General features: G+C 36.7%; 1 protein-coding gene across 2 annotated transcripts in view; it reads right to left on the minus strand.

Annotated features, from left to right (window-relative positions):
- LOC124983089 (disintegrin and metalloproteinase domain-containing protein 2-like) overlaps positions 1-16502 on the minus strand; it is a 67938-nt gene that overhangs the window by 40439 nt on the left and 10997 nt on the right. For both annotated transcript variants that reach the window (XM_047549997.1, XM_047549998.1), the window contains exons 5-11: positions 14914-14990; positions 14439-14607; positions 9571-9624; positions 7460-7531; positions 6861-7027; positions 5770-5851; positions 4058-4194 (exon numbers count right to left, since the gene is read on the minus strand). In XM_047549997.1, coding sequence (XP_047405953.1) covers positions 4058-4194; positions 5770-5851; positions 6861-7027; positions 7460-7531; positions 9571-9624; positions 14439-14607; positions 14914-14990 — 758 coding nt within the window. The remainder of the gene's footprint in view (positions 1-4057; positions 4195-5769; positions 5852-6860; positions 7028-7459; positions 7532-9570; positions 9625-14438; positions 14608-14913; positions 14991-16502) is intronic.

Genomic DNA, 16502 nt, shown 5'->3' on the forward strand with positions numbered 1-16502 from the left:
CTCAAAGTGGATCAAGGACCTAGGTATTAGACCAGAGGCCCTGTACCACTAGAAAAAAAAGAAGGAGGTTCAAATCTCCATCATGTCAGCTTATGAACTGAATTCCTCAACAAGACTCCTAAAGTGCAAGAAGTAAAATCAAGAATCAATAAGTGGGATTGTATCAAACTAAAAAGTTTCTTCACAGCAAAGGAAACAATTAAGAACACGAAGAGAGAGCCTACAGAATGGAAGAAAATCTTTGCCACCTGCACTTCAGAGCATTAATCTCCAGGATATATAAAGAACTCCAAAAAATTAATACCAAATAACCAAATAGCACAATCAATAAATGGGCTAAGGAAGTAAACAGACACTCTCAAAAGAAAAAAATACAGTCAGTCAACAAATATATGAACAATGTTCAACATCACAAGCAATTAAAGAAATGCAAATTAAAACTACACTGAGATTCCATCTCACTCCAGCCAGAATGGCAATTATCAAGAATATAAGGGGCTGGGGAGATAGCTCAGTTGGTAGACTGCTTGCCTTGCAAGCCCAAGACACTGGGTTCAATCCCCAGCACCACAAAAAAAAAAAAAAAAAAAAAAAAAAAAAAAAAAGAATACAAGCAACAATAGGTGTTGGTGAGGATGTGGGGGAAAAGGCACACTCATACATTGCTGGTGGGACTGCAAATTGGTGCAACCACTCTGGAAGGCAGTATGGAGATTCCTCAGAAAACTGGGAATGGAACCACCATTTGACCCAGTTATTCCACTACTTGGCATATACCCAAAGGACTTAAAATCAGCATACTACAGCGACGCAGCCACATCAATGTTCATAGCAGCTCAATTCACAATAACTAAACTATGGAACTAGATGCCCTTCAGCAATGAATGGATAATGAAAATGTGGTATGTATTCCCAATGGAATATTAGCCAGTGATACAGAAGAATAAAATTATGGCATTTGAAGTGGATGGAACTGGAGGCTATCATGCTAAGTGAAATAAGCCAAACCCAAAAAACCAAAGGCTGAATGGTCTCTCTGGTATGTGGTTCCTGACTCACAATAGGCGGAGGGGGAAGGAGTGGAGGTTCACCAGATTGGACAGAGAGGAATGGGGGAAGGGAAGGAGGATGGGAATGGGAAAGACAGTAGAATGAATTGGACATGACTTTCCTCTGTTCATGTATGAATGAATACACAACCAGTGTAACTCCACATCACATACAACCACAAGAATGGGAAGTTATACTCCAAGTAAGCATGATGCCCAAATCCACTCTACTGTCATGTATAACTAAAAAGAACAACAACAAAAAGATAGCTTGACAACGTTCAGGATTGTGGAGGGTCCAAAGGGACACAAGCATTTAAGGGCTTCTAGCCCTTCCTGTCATTTCTTCACCATCATAACTATTCTGATCATTGCAACAGCATCACAAGCTAGGTATCACCATTGCCATTGCATGAAATGACAACTTGGTCAATGCAGATAAAAATGAGATGAGTACTCCTTGATACTATGAACACAAATGATATAAAATGTTGTCTGTCTGGATTAGCCAGGAAAAAAAATGTATCTGGGAGCTGATCTCAGGAAGAAGAAATAATGGAACAAAGATGAAGAAAGAGAGAAAGAGGAAAGGATGACATCAGGACGTGTCATGGAAGTGGCAGCAGAGGCAGCGTCCGGACTGAGAGAGTAGTCCCTGAGATTGCTAGGACGTCACTAAAGCCACTAGAGTTTGCCCCTGGTGAGGGAGCACGGGCCTTTCATGTTAGGATTTGTTTTATAGGTGGCCTGGGGTAGAAGCTGGTTGACCTTCATGGATGGAGAGTTGCTTCTCAGGTAAGTACTTGGGAATTGAAAACATCTGCCCAAAGTAGCTCCTTTATCTCCATAGGGGGTGTTGGTTCCAGGACCCCTGCCAGATACCCAAATCCTCAGATGCTCAAGGTCCTCACGGTGTGGCACTTTACAAATAACTTGTCACATCCTCCTGTGTTTTTTAATTCATCTCTCGATGACTTACAATATCTCAGACAACCTAAATGCTATGTAAATAGTTGTTACATTGTATTGTTTAGGGAATAGTGACAAGAAAAAAAGTCATCTGCACATGTTCATTACAGAGACATTTTTTTCAAACGTCTTTGATCCCTGGTTGGACATGAATGTGGGACTTGCTGGGGCAGAGGGCCAACTGGACTTCGTGCCCACTCTGAATAGGTTATGTGATTCTTTCCCCACTTCCTTCTTTCAAAATGCCCAGTTTTATAGTATGTAGATCTTTGACCAAACATCCAAGTCATTGGTCATGGCCCGAGAATCTCCACCAACCCCAGTCTCCATCACTTCTCTTCCACAAGGTGGAAAGTCAAATATATTGCTTGCAAATGTGCTCACTGGGCCCTTTACCATCTCCCTCTGTTGTTAGGTCAAACTGTAGTTGGACTATGATATGTAAGAATGGTTTTTAAAATTCTACAATGATATACTGAAAGAAGACAGAGGTGTTTCTCTCTTCATCAAACAGTTTTAGAGACACCCTATGAGACCATCCGTATAAAGTGATTAAAAAATATTGGTGCAATAGATGTGGGTGACATGGGGGCCAGGGGCCCTCATTCATGTTATTTCATTAATGTGTGTGTTATTTCTTTGGACCTTCTCTACCTTGCTTCCATGTCCACCAGGTGCCCTTGATCTTATAATTTTGTAGATCTTAGAATAGTGAAAATGCTTTAGTCACCTGTAAGGACCTAGTAGCCCACTAGGAGCTGTAACACAATTATAGGTCCAGAGACTCCAAGATACTTAACCTACGAGGAACAGCTTTAGTTCCATTGTTTTCTTTTCTTTCCCCCAGTACTGGGTATTGAACCCACTGAGCTACACCCCCAGCCCTTCCAATTTTTTTGAGCCAGAATCTCACTACATTGCACAGGCTGGCCTCAAGACCTGCGGTTCTCCTGCTTCATCCTCCCAAAGTAGCTGGAATTCAGGTGTGCACCACCATGCTGGGCTAGTTTTATTATATCTTAATGATGACGAGGACCAGCAATGTGGTGGTCCTGCACTCTAGCATCCCATGTTTATATCATCTCCTGCCCAAAATATCCTTGTTGCCATCAGATCATCTATTGATCTGGGTTCACAATCCGTAGTCGCTTATGGGGCAACAATTTTAATGCTGGTTCCCCTCCATTGGAGCCTGATTTAAGAGCTTCAGCACACACATCTTTTGGGCACAGCTGTGGATGCAGGAGTGGAGGTATGCAAGTGCAGGCGAGGAGGCTTGATTCTCTAAGACCTTTGAGAAGCGCAGATCAGCTCTAAGAACTGTTCATCCAGAAGACAAGAGGCTGACCCCAGTCTCCACGGGATACCTCCCTTTAATCCCCCAGTTCTTTGGTCCTACACTTCTATAAAAGTTCCTTATGAACTCTAAGAAGAATGATGATAAAAGCAAACAGATTCCATAGGTCTCGAAGCACCATGAGGTTCCTGCCAAAGGTCTTCTCTGTGACAAAGCTGAATGGCAGCATCTCTGAAGTCAGCAGAAGCTAAGACCTCCGGCCGAGCCAGAGCAGACAGATGAAGGTGCTGCCCGCATGGTCACACCAACAAAAACTTCCTGCAAACGTGCGATATCTTACAAAGCTATTGTAGGAAAGTCCCTATTGATTACTGATGACATCACACAGTGAGACACAAATAGATGACAACCTGAACAACTTTCTGAAAAGAATATGTGTGTGGACTCATGAAAGGAGCATCCTAACACTTTTATATGTAGTATCACCTAAGTTATAAAATCATGTAAGTAAGGAGTAATAAATGCAGAGTTCGTTCACATATGAGAAAGCACATGTGGCATTTGATTATAAAATATTGAAATAGATATGCAGCACAGGCTCTGGAATATGTATTTTGGTCTGTGGTCTTTGGTCACAACTAATATTCAATCATTAATATTTATTCTAACAGCTTAAATTACACACACCAAAATTATCTTAATATAATCTATATATATGAAGTTTAAAGTTTAAGTCTCTTACATTGCTTCTGGGTTCATTATGCAGATAGTTCCTGGGCAATGGCACTTGTCAACGTCATCGTAAGCTATCCCCATATTAAGGCTCAGTAATTGCGCCAAAATAATGGCAAGTGATTCCAGACCAATGGTTCTGGGGTGCTGAAAAAAATATCCCCACAAATTTACATGTACATATTGTGATAGGCATTTTATTTACTTGCTGAACAATGTAATTATTCAAAATAGACATATAATAAAAAAGGAGCAGAGGCATCTAATATTGTTACGGAAGTGCCATCGTTGTTGACCTAACTTTACACAACAGGTATTATCACAAATATTAGGAAAACATGAAAATCAATTCTGAAGTTGTACTAAAATGTAAATGAAAGACTCATTTGGTGACATCAGATCAAGGAAGTAAGTGACTCAATAACTTGTTAACTATATATAACAACAGTGTTGTACTCACACAAAAAATCTTTCAAGACACATAAGACATGTGTATGTCAAATTATGGACAGATTGTGCTTATTTATGATTTAATTCTTCAAGGTTGATATCTTGTGTGACTGTTCCACAGGTGTTTTTTAAACTATAAAATCACTTGTTGAAATAATTCATATTATGGTAATAATGACCAAAGTAAAAATGCTGTTTTTGGTTGTTTAAACTCTATTTTCAAAACTAAAATACCTTTATTGTTTCTCTTTCTATAAATAAAAGAAGCTTATTATAGCATATTTTAATACTATTAAAACATAAATTTTGAGGAAGATCCACAAGTCTTGGCATGCCTTCAATTACATCTACTTAACATTTTGATGAACATACTTCCAGATGGGTTTCTAGGCATACACATTTTGGTTTCTTCTTCTTGCTTCTGTAAATCAGCTTCCCATTATTTTCCACCCTGCTCTCTAACCCAAGAGGATGGAGCAAATGGATTACATCAGAGGGTCCTTTGTCCTCTGGTTTTAGCTCCATGCAGTCTAATGAGAAGGAGGGTTGAGGTAAGGGTGCTCAGTGGTTAGGAATCCCAGAACCTTGCACTGAAGGTCTGCTTTCCACATGACCCTGATCAAAAGACGCTGTCCTCCCCCTTCCAGCCTGGGTAACTCACTCATCACGAGGATAGAGGAACTGTGCAAGTTCCCACACCTTGCATATATATTGATAAATGCCCCATTTATCAAATGTCCACACTTGAATGTACCATTTGATTGGAGAGAGAGAGAGAGAGAGAAAGAAAGAGGAGGAAGAGAAGGAGGAGGAACAAGAAAAAGAAGAAATTAAAGAAGAGGAAGGAGAGAGAGAGAGATAGATTACTTAATCCATGGGGAAGAAAATGAAGGATTCTGCTGCATTTCAGGAGTTTAAATAGAACATATTAATACTGATTTAGTTATAAATGATCTTATTTTAAAGATATTGTAGGAAAGTCCATATTGATTACTGATGACATCATATAGTAACACTCAAATAGATTATGACCTGAACAACTTTCTAAAAAGAATATGTGTGTGGATTCATGAAAGGAGCATCCTAACACTTTTGTGTGTAGTAAGTTCCGAGAGGACTTCCTGTAATTTGAATATGTCTATCAGTGGTAGGGACAAAGATCACTAGATGGATGCAAGTTTCAATATACATAGAAATTACAGAGTGAGGGAATCTCTTCTCTACAGCCTTCTGCCTATGCATTTTAAACAAGCAAATCAAGCCATACCGTACCATGGCCACGCCACCTCCATAGTCCCTCTCACACATCTTCCCTTGAAAGGTGGCACCAACAAAATCTGTTGTTTCTCTGTAACTTAAAATTAAAAACTTAAATTTAAAATGAGATCATGATCCTACAGTTTCATAAAAGCAAGCAAAATTAATTCTTGATTTTCCTAAGACAAATTTTAGTTTTGCACATTGATACTAACTTCATAAATATTTACACTTAACACACTGTATCACAGCTTGGGATGTGACTCAAAGTTTCTGTGTCCTTTGAAAACAACAGACTTAGAAAACACGTACTAGAAAATGGGCTTTCATTTGACTTTCTCTGACATTTTTCGGGACCCGTTTTATGTAGTGTCTTTTTAGAAGGAAATTAATATGTGCCCCATAATAAATATGCTAAGAACAAATAAAATTCATTATGATGGGACAGTGAAGGCAAAACAGCTGGCCAATGGGCAGCCGGTCACCTCAGGGGTTAAAACCTCCTCATCAATCAACCACAGCTAGCCTGCCAGAGCCCTGGAACCAAAGATGAAAAATGCTAATATTTTAGAAATTGTGTATATAATTCCACTGTAGAGAGCATATATTCTGAAAAACAAAGAGCTTATCAAACAGGAGAGACTTACATACTAAAAGTTAATAGCACAACGTGGCTACTTTATACACATGTTATATTGGAATACAAAGTAGTATTTCCATTTCTTTGTTTTCTCCTTTAATTTAATCACAACAAAGTAAAGAAGGTTAAATTCTAATACTCATAGAATTCAGACATGTCTCTTAGGAGAGATATTATTAAAATATGGAGCATAGTCAGGGACATTTAATGAGGTGCACACTCTAAGAAGAACTTGTGTGGTCCAAGATCCAAGGGGTGACCTTTAACTACAAACCAGTTGGTAGAGTTAATGGATATCAACAATTCCATCATGGGTGTGGTGTAGGGAAAAATAACCTTCACATTACTCTATGACAGAAAAAATGAGACTTTCTTTTTTCCCTCGGAAGCCTGTCAATTGTCAGAAATTGGGTCAAACTAGTATGTTTCCTTTGTATAAGCTTTAGTAATTCCAAAATATGCTCACACAAGTAAAAATGCCACATCATGCGGACGTAAAACAAGATAAGATCTTTTCCAGCGTAGAAATCTGTGTAATAACTCATTAGCATCTCCAGCGGTTGACATTTTGTTTTCATCTACCCAAAGCTCCAATGAAGACAGAATTATTGTAAGGTTAAAGGAAGTGAAAATCTAAAACAGAACACATACAGAAAATGTATTCACATGGCATGGTCAAAATGGATTTTGTAATCTATCTATGAAAATGAACTTCCAACACATATTAAAAAACAGCTGAACTATATAGTTCTGGAATATACCTTTTAAAGTGTGTTAGTAGATAATAACTGCTACTAGTAATGATGCTTAGCATGAGTGTTTTATTTAGTTTAATCCTTAACCGTAACCTAATTAAGTGTATACAAGTATCATTATTCTCATTTTATAGGAACATAATTAAGTGTATAGAAGTATCATTATTCTCATTTTATAAGTGGGAAAACCAAAATTTAAAATGAAATGATTTTCTCTACCATCACACAACATGTATACTCATAAAAGAAGGTGTAGGAATTGTTTCAGTTAATAAACAAGGGCAAAAGTATTAGAAAAGCAAACACTTACAGCATTTGTCAATCCAATCAACTGAAAAATTTTTTGAGTAACAACAGTCGTATCAGAACCCATATGATCATACTGTAAAATAAAATTATCTTTTAGATCCACATGTACATTGCTAGACCTTTAAATACACATTAGTTTTTATTTAAAACATAAATTTTTATTTAAATTTTTTGTAGTGCTGGGGATTAAACCCAATGTCTTGTGCATGCTAGGCAAGTGCTGTGATAATTCTGTCATCAAATGAATGATAATAACTGCAGACCAAAAATGTTACCTATTATGCAAAGGTAAACATCTAAATCTGAAAGATTGTAGATTGGTTGTACCCATTTCAAAACCAAGCTTGCCTGAAATTTCATTAAAACAATTATAAAAATACAATAGATAAGACTCACAAGAGCAAAAATGTACAGAAAAGAAAAAAGATGAAAAGCAAAGACAAGATTTGAAGATTGACAAATGGATGAGTAGAAAATGATCACACACACATAAAAATGTGAACCATAAATCAGTAGAGCAATAGCATTCACTGAACCCCTAAAATGTACAGAGGGGCTATGCTGGTGTCTATGCAAGCAAGGGAGCTCAGCACTAAGAGCAGATGAATCGACCTAAATTTTGTGTAAGAAGTAGTTAAAGCTGGGGAAACTTCTAGAATGGGTATGTGAAAAACTCCCAAAAGGTTACGTATTGAATGATTTCATTCCTATCATCTTTTGGAAATAAAAAATACATAAATGTAGATTAGAGCCGTGGATTCCAGGGGACAGAGGAAGGTGAGTCAGGGAGAAATGGATGCGGCTATAAAAGAACACAGCAGATCCTGACTGTGATGGAATTATTTTGTATCTTTATTGGATCAATTACAATATCCTAACTGTAACATGCTGTAGTGTATATTGGTTAAAGGATGGACAGGACTTTTATGTAGTCTTCCAACTGCAGATGAATATATAATTATCTTCCCCAAACAGAATAACTGGGCAAAAAAATCAACACAGACATTAAGGATTCAAACAAAATTATAAATTAATAGGTATCTACAGAAATTTTCACTGTAAGACAGTACAATATACAAGAGCCTTTGGAACATAATCCAGAAATATAGCATATGGTAAACTCTTAGGATTTAATCCAATTAACACAATTTTTAAAAATACAAAGTATACTAATTAGAACAAAAAAAATTTAAAAAATTACAAAGTATGCTGTCTGAATAGAATAGGATGGAATTAAAAACAGAAGTAAAGAGAAACTTGGGAAGTTTGAAATATGCAAAACCAATTATAAGTAACCAATGACCAAAGAAGAAATCACAGGGGACTTAGAAAATACTTTATCATTGAAATAATATATCAAAATATATTATCAAAATAACAAAACTTGTGGTAATCAGCTAGAACAATGGTCAGATGGAAATTCATAGCAGGAAATAGCAACAAAGGCAGAGTCCAGAAATAAACATTCGTATTGAAGGCCAGTCAATTATTGACAAAGGCACACAGCATTTCCTTGGGGAAATTCCAAAATACGTTAAGATAAATTTATATTTTTTTAATGACAAAGTTGGGAACTCGCCCACAAAACAGAGAAAATAGATGGAAAAATAAGATAATGAAATTATTTCAGTATTCCCAAATTTCAAATCATTGTAATTCCATTTCATTGAGGAAATCCTACAAGAAATAAGTGTCAGGAAGGATAATACCATCTCCTATCCCCGATATAAACCATTGTTTTCTCACCTACCTTAAGATTTTATGGATGGGAAACTCTTATTTCCTCTTTCAGTAATATAGATAATGCCAAACATTACTTTCAAAGTTTTAAAAAGTGATAAAGTACATACAATAAGTTTCTATGATTCTAAATTTTTTAAATTACATAATGGTAAAATTTATTTTTATTTAAGTATTAATTTTAAAATTAAGATTGAACTTTTTCTAGAAATTTGACTCCCAATTTCCTACTGATATAAATAATTTAGAATTTGGGTAATGCAAAATTGTCACTAATTCTTCTCTGTCGTGAATTCATTTCAAATTATTTTTTATAACATTTCATTGCTAACATAAAGAGACATAAGTCAAATCAATCAAAAATATACTTACCAAATGTTTTTCAACTATAATATGCATTTCTAAATACTGAGAGATCTCTTGTGGCTGAAAAAAAATCCACAAACCTTCCATTAAAATTGAAGAATTACTTAAATATTTTCAGTATCTATCACTAATGAACTCAGTACTGAAAAATAGGATTTTATATATGAGAAACAGAACTGAATGACAAAACTAGATGTCACAGAATCCTTTTCATTTATTTCTGCTATCACTTCTCTGCACCTAATCAACTATTTAACAAGCTCAGAAATAACTTTTGTCTACCTTCCTTCCTTCATGTTCTTTTTGGTCCTACATGAAGTTCTATCAGCTTAATCATGCCATTATTGCATTACTCTGTGGTATGATTTTGCACTTGATCCTAAAAGAATAGTAAGAGATCCTTATATGGAGGGGTTTGCATTTCAACTAAAGGATACAATTAATCCTATATAAGCTGCCACAGAAAAAGATGAGAAACAGTCAAATCCTGGGTTTTCTCAAACTAGACCACAAATATCTCAAGATAAGTGTCTGGGGGTGGAATGCCAGACACTTAGATGAGCGTGGTTAAATTGGAGGTGTGCAGGGCGGGTGGGGGGTCGGTTTGGACAGTGGCTTGTCAATGTCAAACTCTGCTGAAAATAGAAATGAAGTAATCATTGTAATGATTATTAATAAAGTGTTGTCTTTTTTCATTCTAATTGTTACACAAATCGACCTGGAAGAAATGAGCTGGGGACACTGAAAGACAGGCTTTGCAAGCCTACTGACTCGACAGTGCAGTGAACTCACAATATTCTGTCACTACGATAACACCAACCAAAGACTTCAGACAAGTATCTAAATGCAGAGTAGAGGATCCAAACTCAGAAACTGAAGACATTTTTATTATGTTTATTTTACACTGGCATTTAATCCCTTGAACATTCAAGACAATCTGATTTTCGTTAAAATGTGTTCCTAAGCATATGAAGAGGAACATTGAAAAGGGAATAAATCCTGGGATTTGAGTTAGAGATCAGAAAAACAATGGTCATAGTAATTGAAATGAGGAAAAAGTTGAGAAAAGTCAGTAAGACAAATTGAACGCTTATTGATCACTCATTTTATCATTTAAAATTCTCTCTTCTGGTTTAATTCAAGGGTTTTGAATTTAAAAGGTGGGTAAGATTCTCTTGCAGTCCAATTTCCTATTGTTTCCATTCAATAGTAAGTACCAAAATGTTTCATGGCCTTAATGAGAAAGTTAAAATCTTTTGCTTGTAAGACTATCATTAAAGTCTCTAAACAAGAATATGCAACTGACTTTAAGCTGCTGGAACACTAGGTTAATGGACTAGGATTCAAAACTATGTATGCTTTCTAACCAACATCGAGTGTCAGCTGTCTCATGTCCCCAAAGTAATCCCCATTCATTTTCATCTCCAACACTGGAACTGCTACTTTCATAACTCAGTCATTAATTTATTGAAAAACAATCTCATTTGAAGAAAAATAACAAGTCCACTTCATCCAGTAGGCAGGTAATAATGATCATACAGAATGCCAGGAAAGGCGTGTGTTGGGCAGGTGGGCCGGCGTCAGACTTCCCAAGACCTCCCAATCCAGTGTTCGTAGGAAGAGGAAGTAGAAGAATTGGAGTCCTTGGGTGTGTGATGTGTCAGGATGAAGGTTGCCTAGAGAAGGGGATCCAGGCCAGCAGACCAGGGAGCATCCTGCTGGGCTGAGCCAGTTGCAAGGTGGATGGATTAAAGATTTAGACTCATATGGAGTCAAAGGTCATTGGTACAGCTATTCAGGGAGTAGGCAGGAACATGAAGGTGGTGGCTAGCTCACTAGACCATTGACAGATAGAGGGTACTAGTTAAAGGACTGATGGGAGATAACAGACTGAGGACATGAGACAGATGATAAATGACAGTAGATGGGTAATGTGTGTGGGGGCAAGTCTATGTATTTTTTTTTTTTTTACTTTGGGCTCCTATATGTCCAATATGAGATTGTTAAGTCAGGAGACAGTGGGAGTTTGACATCTGTAAGTCCCAGCCTGTAAAGCCATGGAAAAATGGGTAATAAACGGAACAAACTAAACCCTGAGATGAAACATGGAACTGTCAGTATTTAAAATGCGAATGTGTAAGGAAAACTCAGAAAAAGTAAGAGAGTGAGGAGCAGAAGAGTATCAGGACAGAGAGAAGAGGGAGGAAAACATTCTGGGGGGGTTTTATTCTATTTCACTCTTTAAAAATGTATCTGATATTTCAGATAGCTGATTCGGCAATGAATCACAGCTGATTATTTTTGGAGTAAATGTTCTCTACTGAATATCCGGAAAGAAGAAAGCTCCACTTTCTGTAATATGAGACTCACATGTGAAGGAAATGAGAATTGTAGGCACATAACTACTTTTTTGTTTATTTTTATTTTTAGTATGAAATAGTCATAATTATGTTCACAGAGTGAAAGAAAAGTAGAATAATAATTCAAAATGTTAGAAAGCATTAAGACCTTGATGAAATAAGGTTTCTAGTATTTTATTTACAATTTACATGGGTATAACTCAAAGTGAAAGAAACGAGATACTCATATTTAAGAACAAAAAATTTTAACCCTGGAACTAATAAGAGGAAAGAAAGAGACAAACTAAAATTAAATAGAACTATAGATGTTGAAATGAAAGGAGAATATTATGATTAAAATAGATAGTGAGCTTTTTAAAGAATATTTAATACCAATTGCTAATAAAGGCAATTGATACTTTACACAAAAATGTGTGTGTTCAATGCAATTAAACTTAAATATTTTATAGTTTGTCACTTGGCCTTTGTTTTTTAGTTCATATATTGCCATATAATCTACTTAAATTTAATTGTGAATAATCAAATTTATCAATCTTTGTATGTAGGACTTTTTGGATTCAGTCTTAGTTAAGATTATCCCCAAAGCCAGTATAGAATTCACCCTCACTGTTCTCTTGAATTTTCAAATTTTTAACATTTTACCTCTGTTCTAGTTAGAGTTTATCTTAGGTGAAATGCGAAGTACAGATGTGGTTTTATCTTGTAAGTTCTGTCTTCTCCGCAATAAAATGAGATTCCTTACTTACTGAGGCCAGGCTTCAACGTGTGCAGGCTGCCTTTGTGGAGGTGGGTTATCTGTTTCTTACACTTTGTGGCGTTTTCAGTCTAGTTTTCCTATCGTTTTGCATCTTCAAGCATTTCCACGGATATGCTTCCGTGCTCACTTTTCCAAGTGAACTTAATAATCGACTTGGTACACACTTCCTGGTAAAAGCTTCCTGGCACATTTAAGGTGTGGGGATTTCATCAAAATTTAATTTATATAAAATGAACAACTGTGACTTTACAAATGTAGCAGAAATAGTGTTTAAGTGACAATGACTTATGCTTCCCCCAAATGAAGGCAGCGCAAAACAGCCCAAGTGAATGAAGAGAACAAGAAGGGGGATTAACAATTTGGAACTTTGGTGGTAGTAGTGACAACAGTGGCGTCCTGCAAGCTGTATGGTCTGTGGGGAAAGAAAACATGTACTAATGATAGCATACAGTAGAGCTTTTAAAGTTTTAAAAAGTTCTGCCGTAACGAGCGACCACTGCACACACACTGGGGTGGAGATAATAAGAAAGAGGAGCTGGAGGCCTCGGATGTCCCTGCTGGGAATGTCAAAGGCGCAGTCACTTTGGGAAGTCATCAGGCAGTTGCTCAAAGTGCAGTGACAGTTAGCAGATGATCCCAAAGTTCAACTGCTAGTGCACACCTAGAGAGATAAAAGCACACATCCATGCAAACATTTCTATAGGAAAGCTCTGAGCAGCATTATTCATGCTACTTATTTAGTGGAAATAACCCAGTTGTTCATCAACTGATGAGGATAAATTGGGGAATGTTCATAAGAGTGGATATTATTCAACCAAAAACAAGAGTAGGGTTCCGACGAGCATGCAGCTTGGGTGAACATCAAGGGCATTGTGCGTGAGAGAAGGAGTCAAAAGACAATGTTTTCCATGATTCCATTTACATGAAATGTCCTGAATAAGCAAGTCTACATATGTAGTTTCCACAGGAGGGGAGGAAGGGATGTGGGTTTGTCTGCAGAGAAGGAACATGGGTCTTGTCTCAACTATTCAACTTTGAGAGCTGACACAGCAATATACATAAAAATTATACATACAATGGATGGGTTCCCGCAAACCGTCATTTACATTGACAGGCTGTGGGCCAGATTTGGCCTGAGGATGGGAGTTTGTCAACTCCCAAGCAGAGTGACCACTAACATCATTATACTGTACAATATGCTTTGTACTTATGATTACATAATACATCATACAAAATACACTGAACAATGTAGCAATTGGTACACACTTTAAAAACAACTAAAGACACTTAGATTCATAACAACAATGTAAAGGAAGAGGAAAGATAGAAGACAAAAAATGAAAAACTAGTAGATTTAATCCAAGGCATATATATTTGCAGTAAAAGCAAATGAAACAAATGATGTGTTTTAAAGAAAAATCTGATGTGATTTAAAAGTTTAAAACAACGATGGATTGTTTGGAAGAGTCATGCTTTAATTGAAATACCCTTAGCAAATCTGACCACAAAATACTGGAAATACTTAAATTTATAAATCAGAGATAATCACCGCTAATATTGCAGAAACTTAAAGAGCTGTCAGATAAGTTACAAAACTAGTTTTAAGGCTTATAAACTATGAAGTTCCTGATACATGAATGCATATGTGTGTCTGTGAGTGTGTGGGTGGTTGTACAAATGAAAAGTTTATCTGAAAACTAAAGTGTCTATATTGCTGTAGAGTAATAACCACACAGTCCACTCAATCGATCACCTACCTCTATGCTTTGTATTTTATAGGGCAGACTTCTTAATTCAATATCCTTTTCAGTATACACAGAAGACGTTGTATTCTTATATTTCACTTGATAAATTACATGTTCGAAACCAACCGAAGACTCCAGGGGTTCAATTCCATAACTAATATTTTGAAACTGCAATAAGCCCCTGTAAATTCCAAGAAAAGTGTATAAATAAAATATTGCACTTTGAAAAAGTTATTTAAGTGCCTTTAGTTCTTTTGGTGGCATGCATATTCTTATCATCCTTAGTGGGTAAAGTAGGAAGTTACTGAGTATCTGCAAACTTACTAAGATACCAAGAACAGTAATGTGATTGGTATTTGCCTAACTACATTTCATGGTCTCCAAATATAAGAATGATCTTAATTAATTATAAGGGTAGGAGTCATTGTGAAAAATAAATTTCAAGCAATGAGTCCATTTTGCAATCCATACAATTATATATTACAACCTGAGTCCGGTACATGCGCTAACGATCACCATAGAATTTGGATAACCTTCAATAAATCCTTGGTAGTAGCAGAAATTCTGAAAGATAAAATACATACAGCTCTATTAGAAGATAAAGTTTTTAGATATTGTGTGTGCATTGAATACTCAATATTTCCAAAAGGGATTTGTAGATGAACATATGACTCAATTTTCCAAACATTCCCCTACAGGTTCATAAAGAATAAGATCATTTTCATACTCTTTCATATGCTATGAACTAAATTCAAATTTTCTTGATCACTAGAACAAAGTGAAAATAATCAAAACCTCACTTTCCCCCTCCCCGCCCAAATTATTCTGGCTTAATTCTGCCCAGTAGAACAAAAAAAGTGAATCCAGAAAAGAAACTATTTTAACATAATTACTTTGAGTGCAATGGCAGAATAGCTCATAGAGATGTAACCCTCTCCCAGATAACAATTATAAATGCTGAAAAATATTTTTAAAAATTCAGCTATGAAGGCAGGTAGAAAAAGAGAGTGCAGTTGATACTAGAAAGAAGGCAACTGCCTTTGCTGAATTCTCATTTTGTGAATTTCCTCTAGAAAGCACTCCCCCAGGTAGAGAAGCATAAAGCCTGATACCCCAACAGTAAACCCAGACCTTCAGGCTCAGGCTGCACCCACAGTCTCAGGAGTGGGGACACTGAGGCACAACGTTCAGGAGAGGAGGAAGGAGGCCACAGCAAGACTCCCCACACAGTTACCTCAGGTGCCCCCCCGCACTTGACACCTGGACTGAGGATTTGGGAAGGGTGCTCCAATGAGTCCAGCAGAAGCCAAGGCCAGAAAAGCCGAAGAACAGACAAAACAGTCTGTCTGTCTGCAATCACAGGGAAATAATTTGGGATAGGGTTCCAGCCAGGATATTTGCCTACTAGAACAAAATTGAAAACCCTTTAGAGAAAAAGTCACAAGGGCTACCACGTGCCATTGAACATGGCCAGTATATGAATTTTTTTTTTTTTTCGGTGCTGTGGATCAAACTCAGGGACTTGTGCTTGCAACTCAAGCACTCTACTGACTGAGCTATCTCCCCAGCCCACAGTATATGATTTTTAAAAGTACTAGATATTTAGATAAAAGGGAAAATGTAGCACATAGTCAAGAGAAAAATCAGAAAGAGAGTTGACACTGAAGTAACCCAAGAATTGGAATTTATAAAAAATGACTTTAAAAAGGAGATCAAGAACATTAAAGAAAAATTGGACACAAAAGAGGGATCCATCAGGAAATTCAGAGACATATAGAGTCTAAAGATCCAACTCGAACAAAAACATAATTTAAATGAAATACACTGGACAGGCTTGGCTGTACTTTGGCAATGATAAAAGTATTAAAAAAATAATAAATTAGAACTCTAAAAATTGCCAAATCTCAAATCTGAAAGAAAGGTGAGAGAAAAGAAGCTTTAAGAATGCCCCAGAGGACATGGTTGCCAAGGAGGTGGCAGTGGGGGAAATGGTAGGTGGGAGGGACCAGAAAAGCCAGTGAGCTGGACTTGCCAGAAGGACCTGAAGGAGCAGACACAGACCTGTGAAGGCCAAGG

This window comes from Sciurus carolinensis, chromosome 4, assembly GCF_902686445.1.
Source record: "Sciurus carolinensis chromosome 4, mSciCar1.2, whole genome shotgun sequence".
NCBI lineage: Eukaryota > Metazoa > Chordata > Mammalia > Rodentia > Sciuridae > Sciurus > Sciurus carolinensis.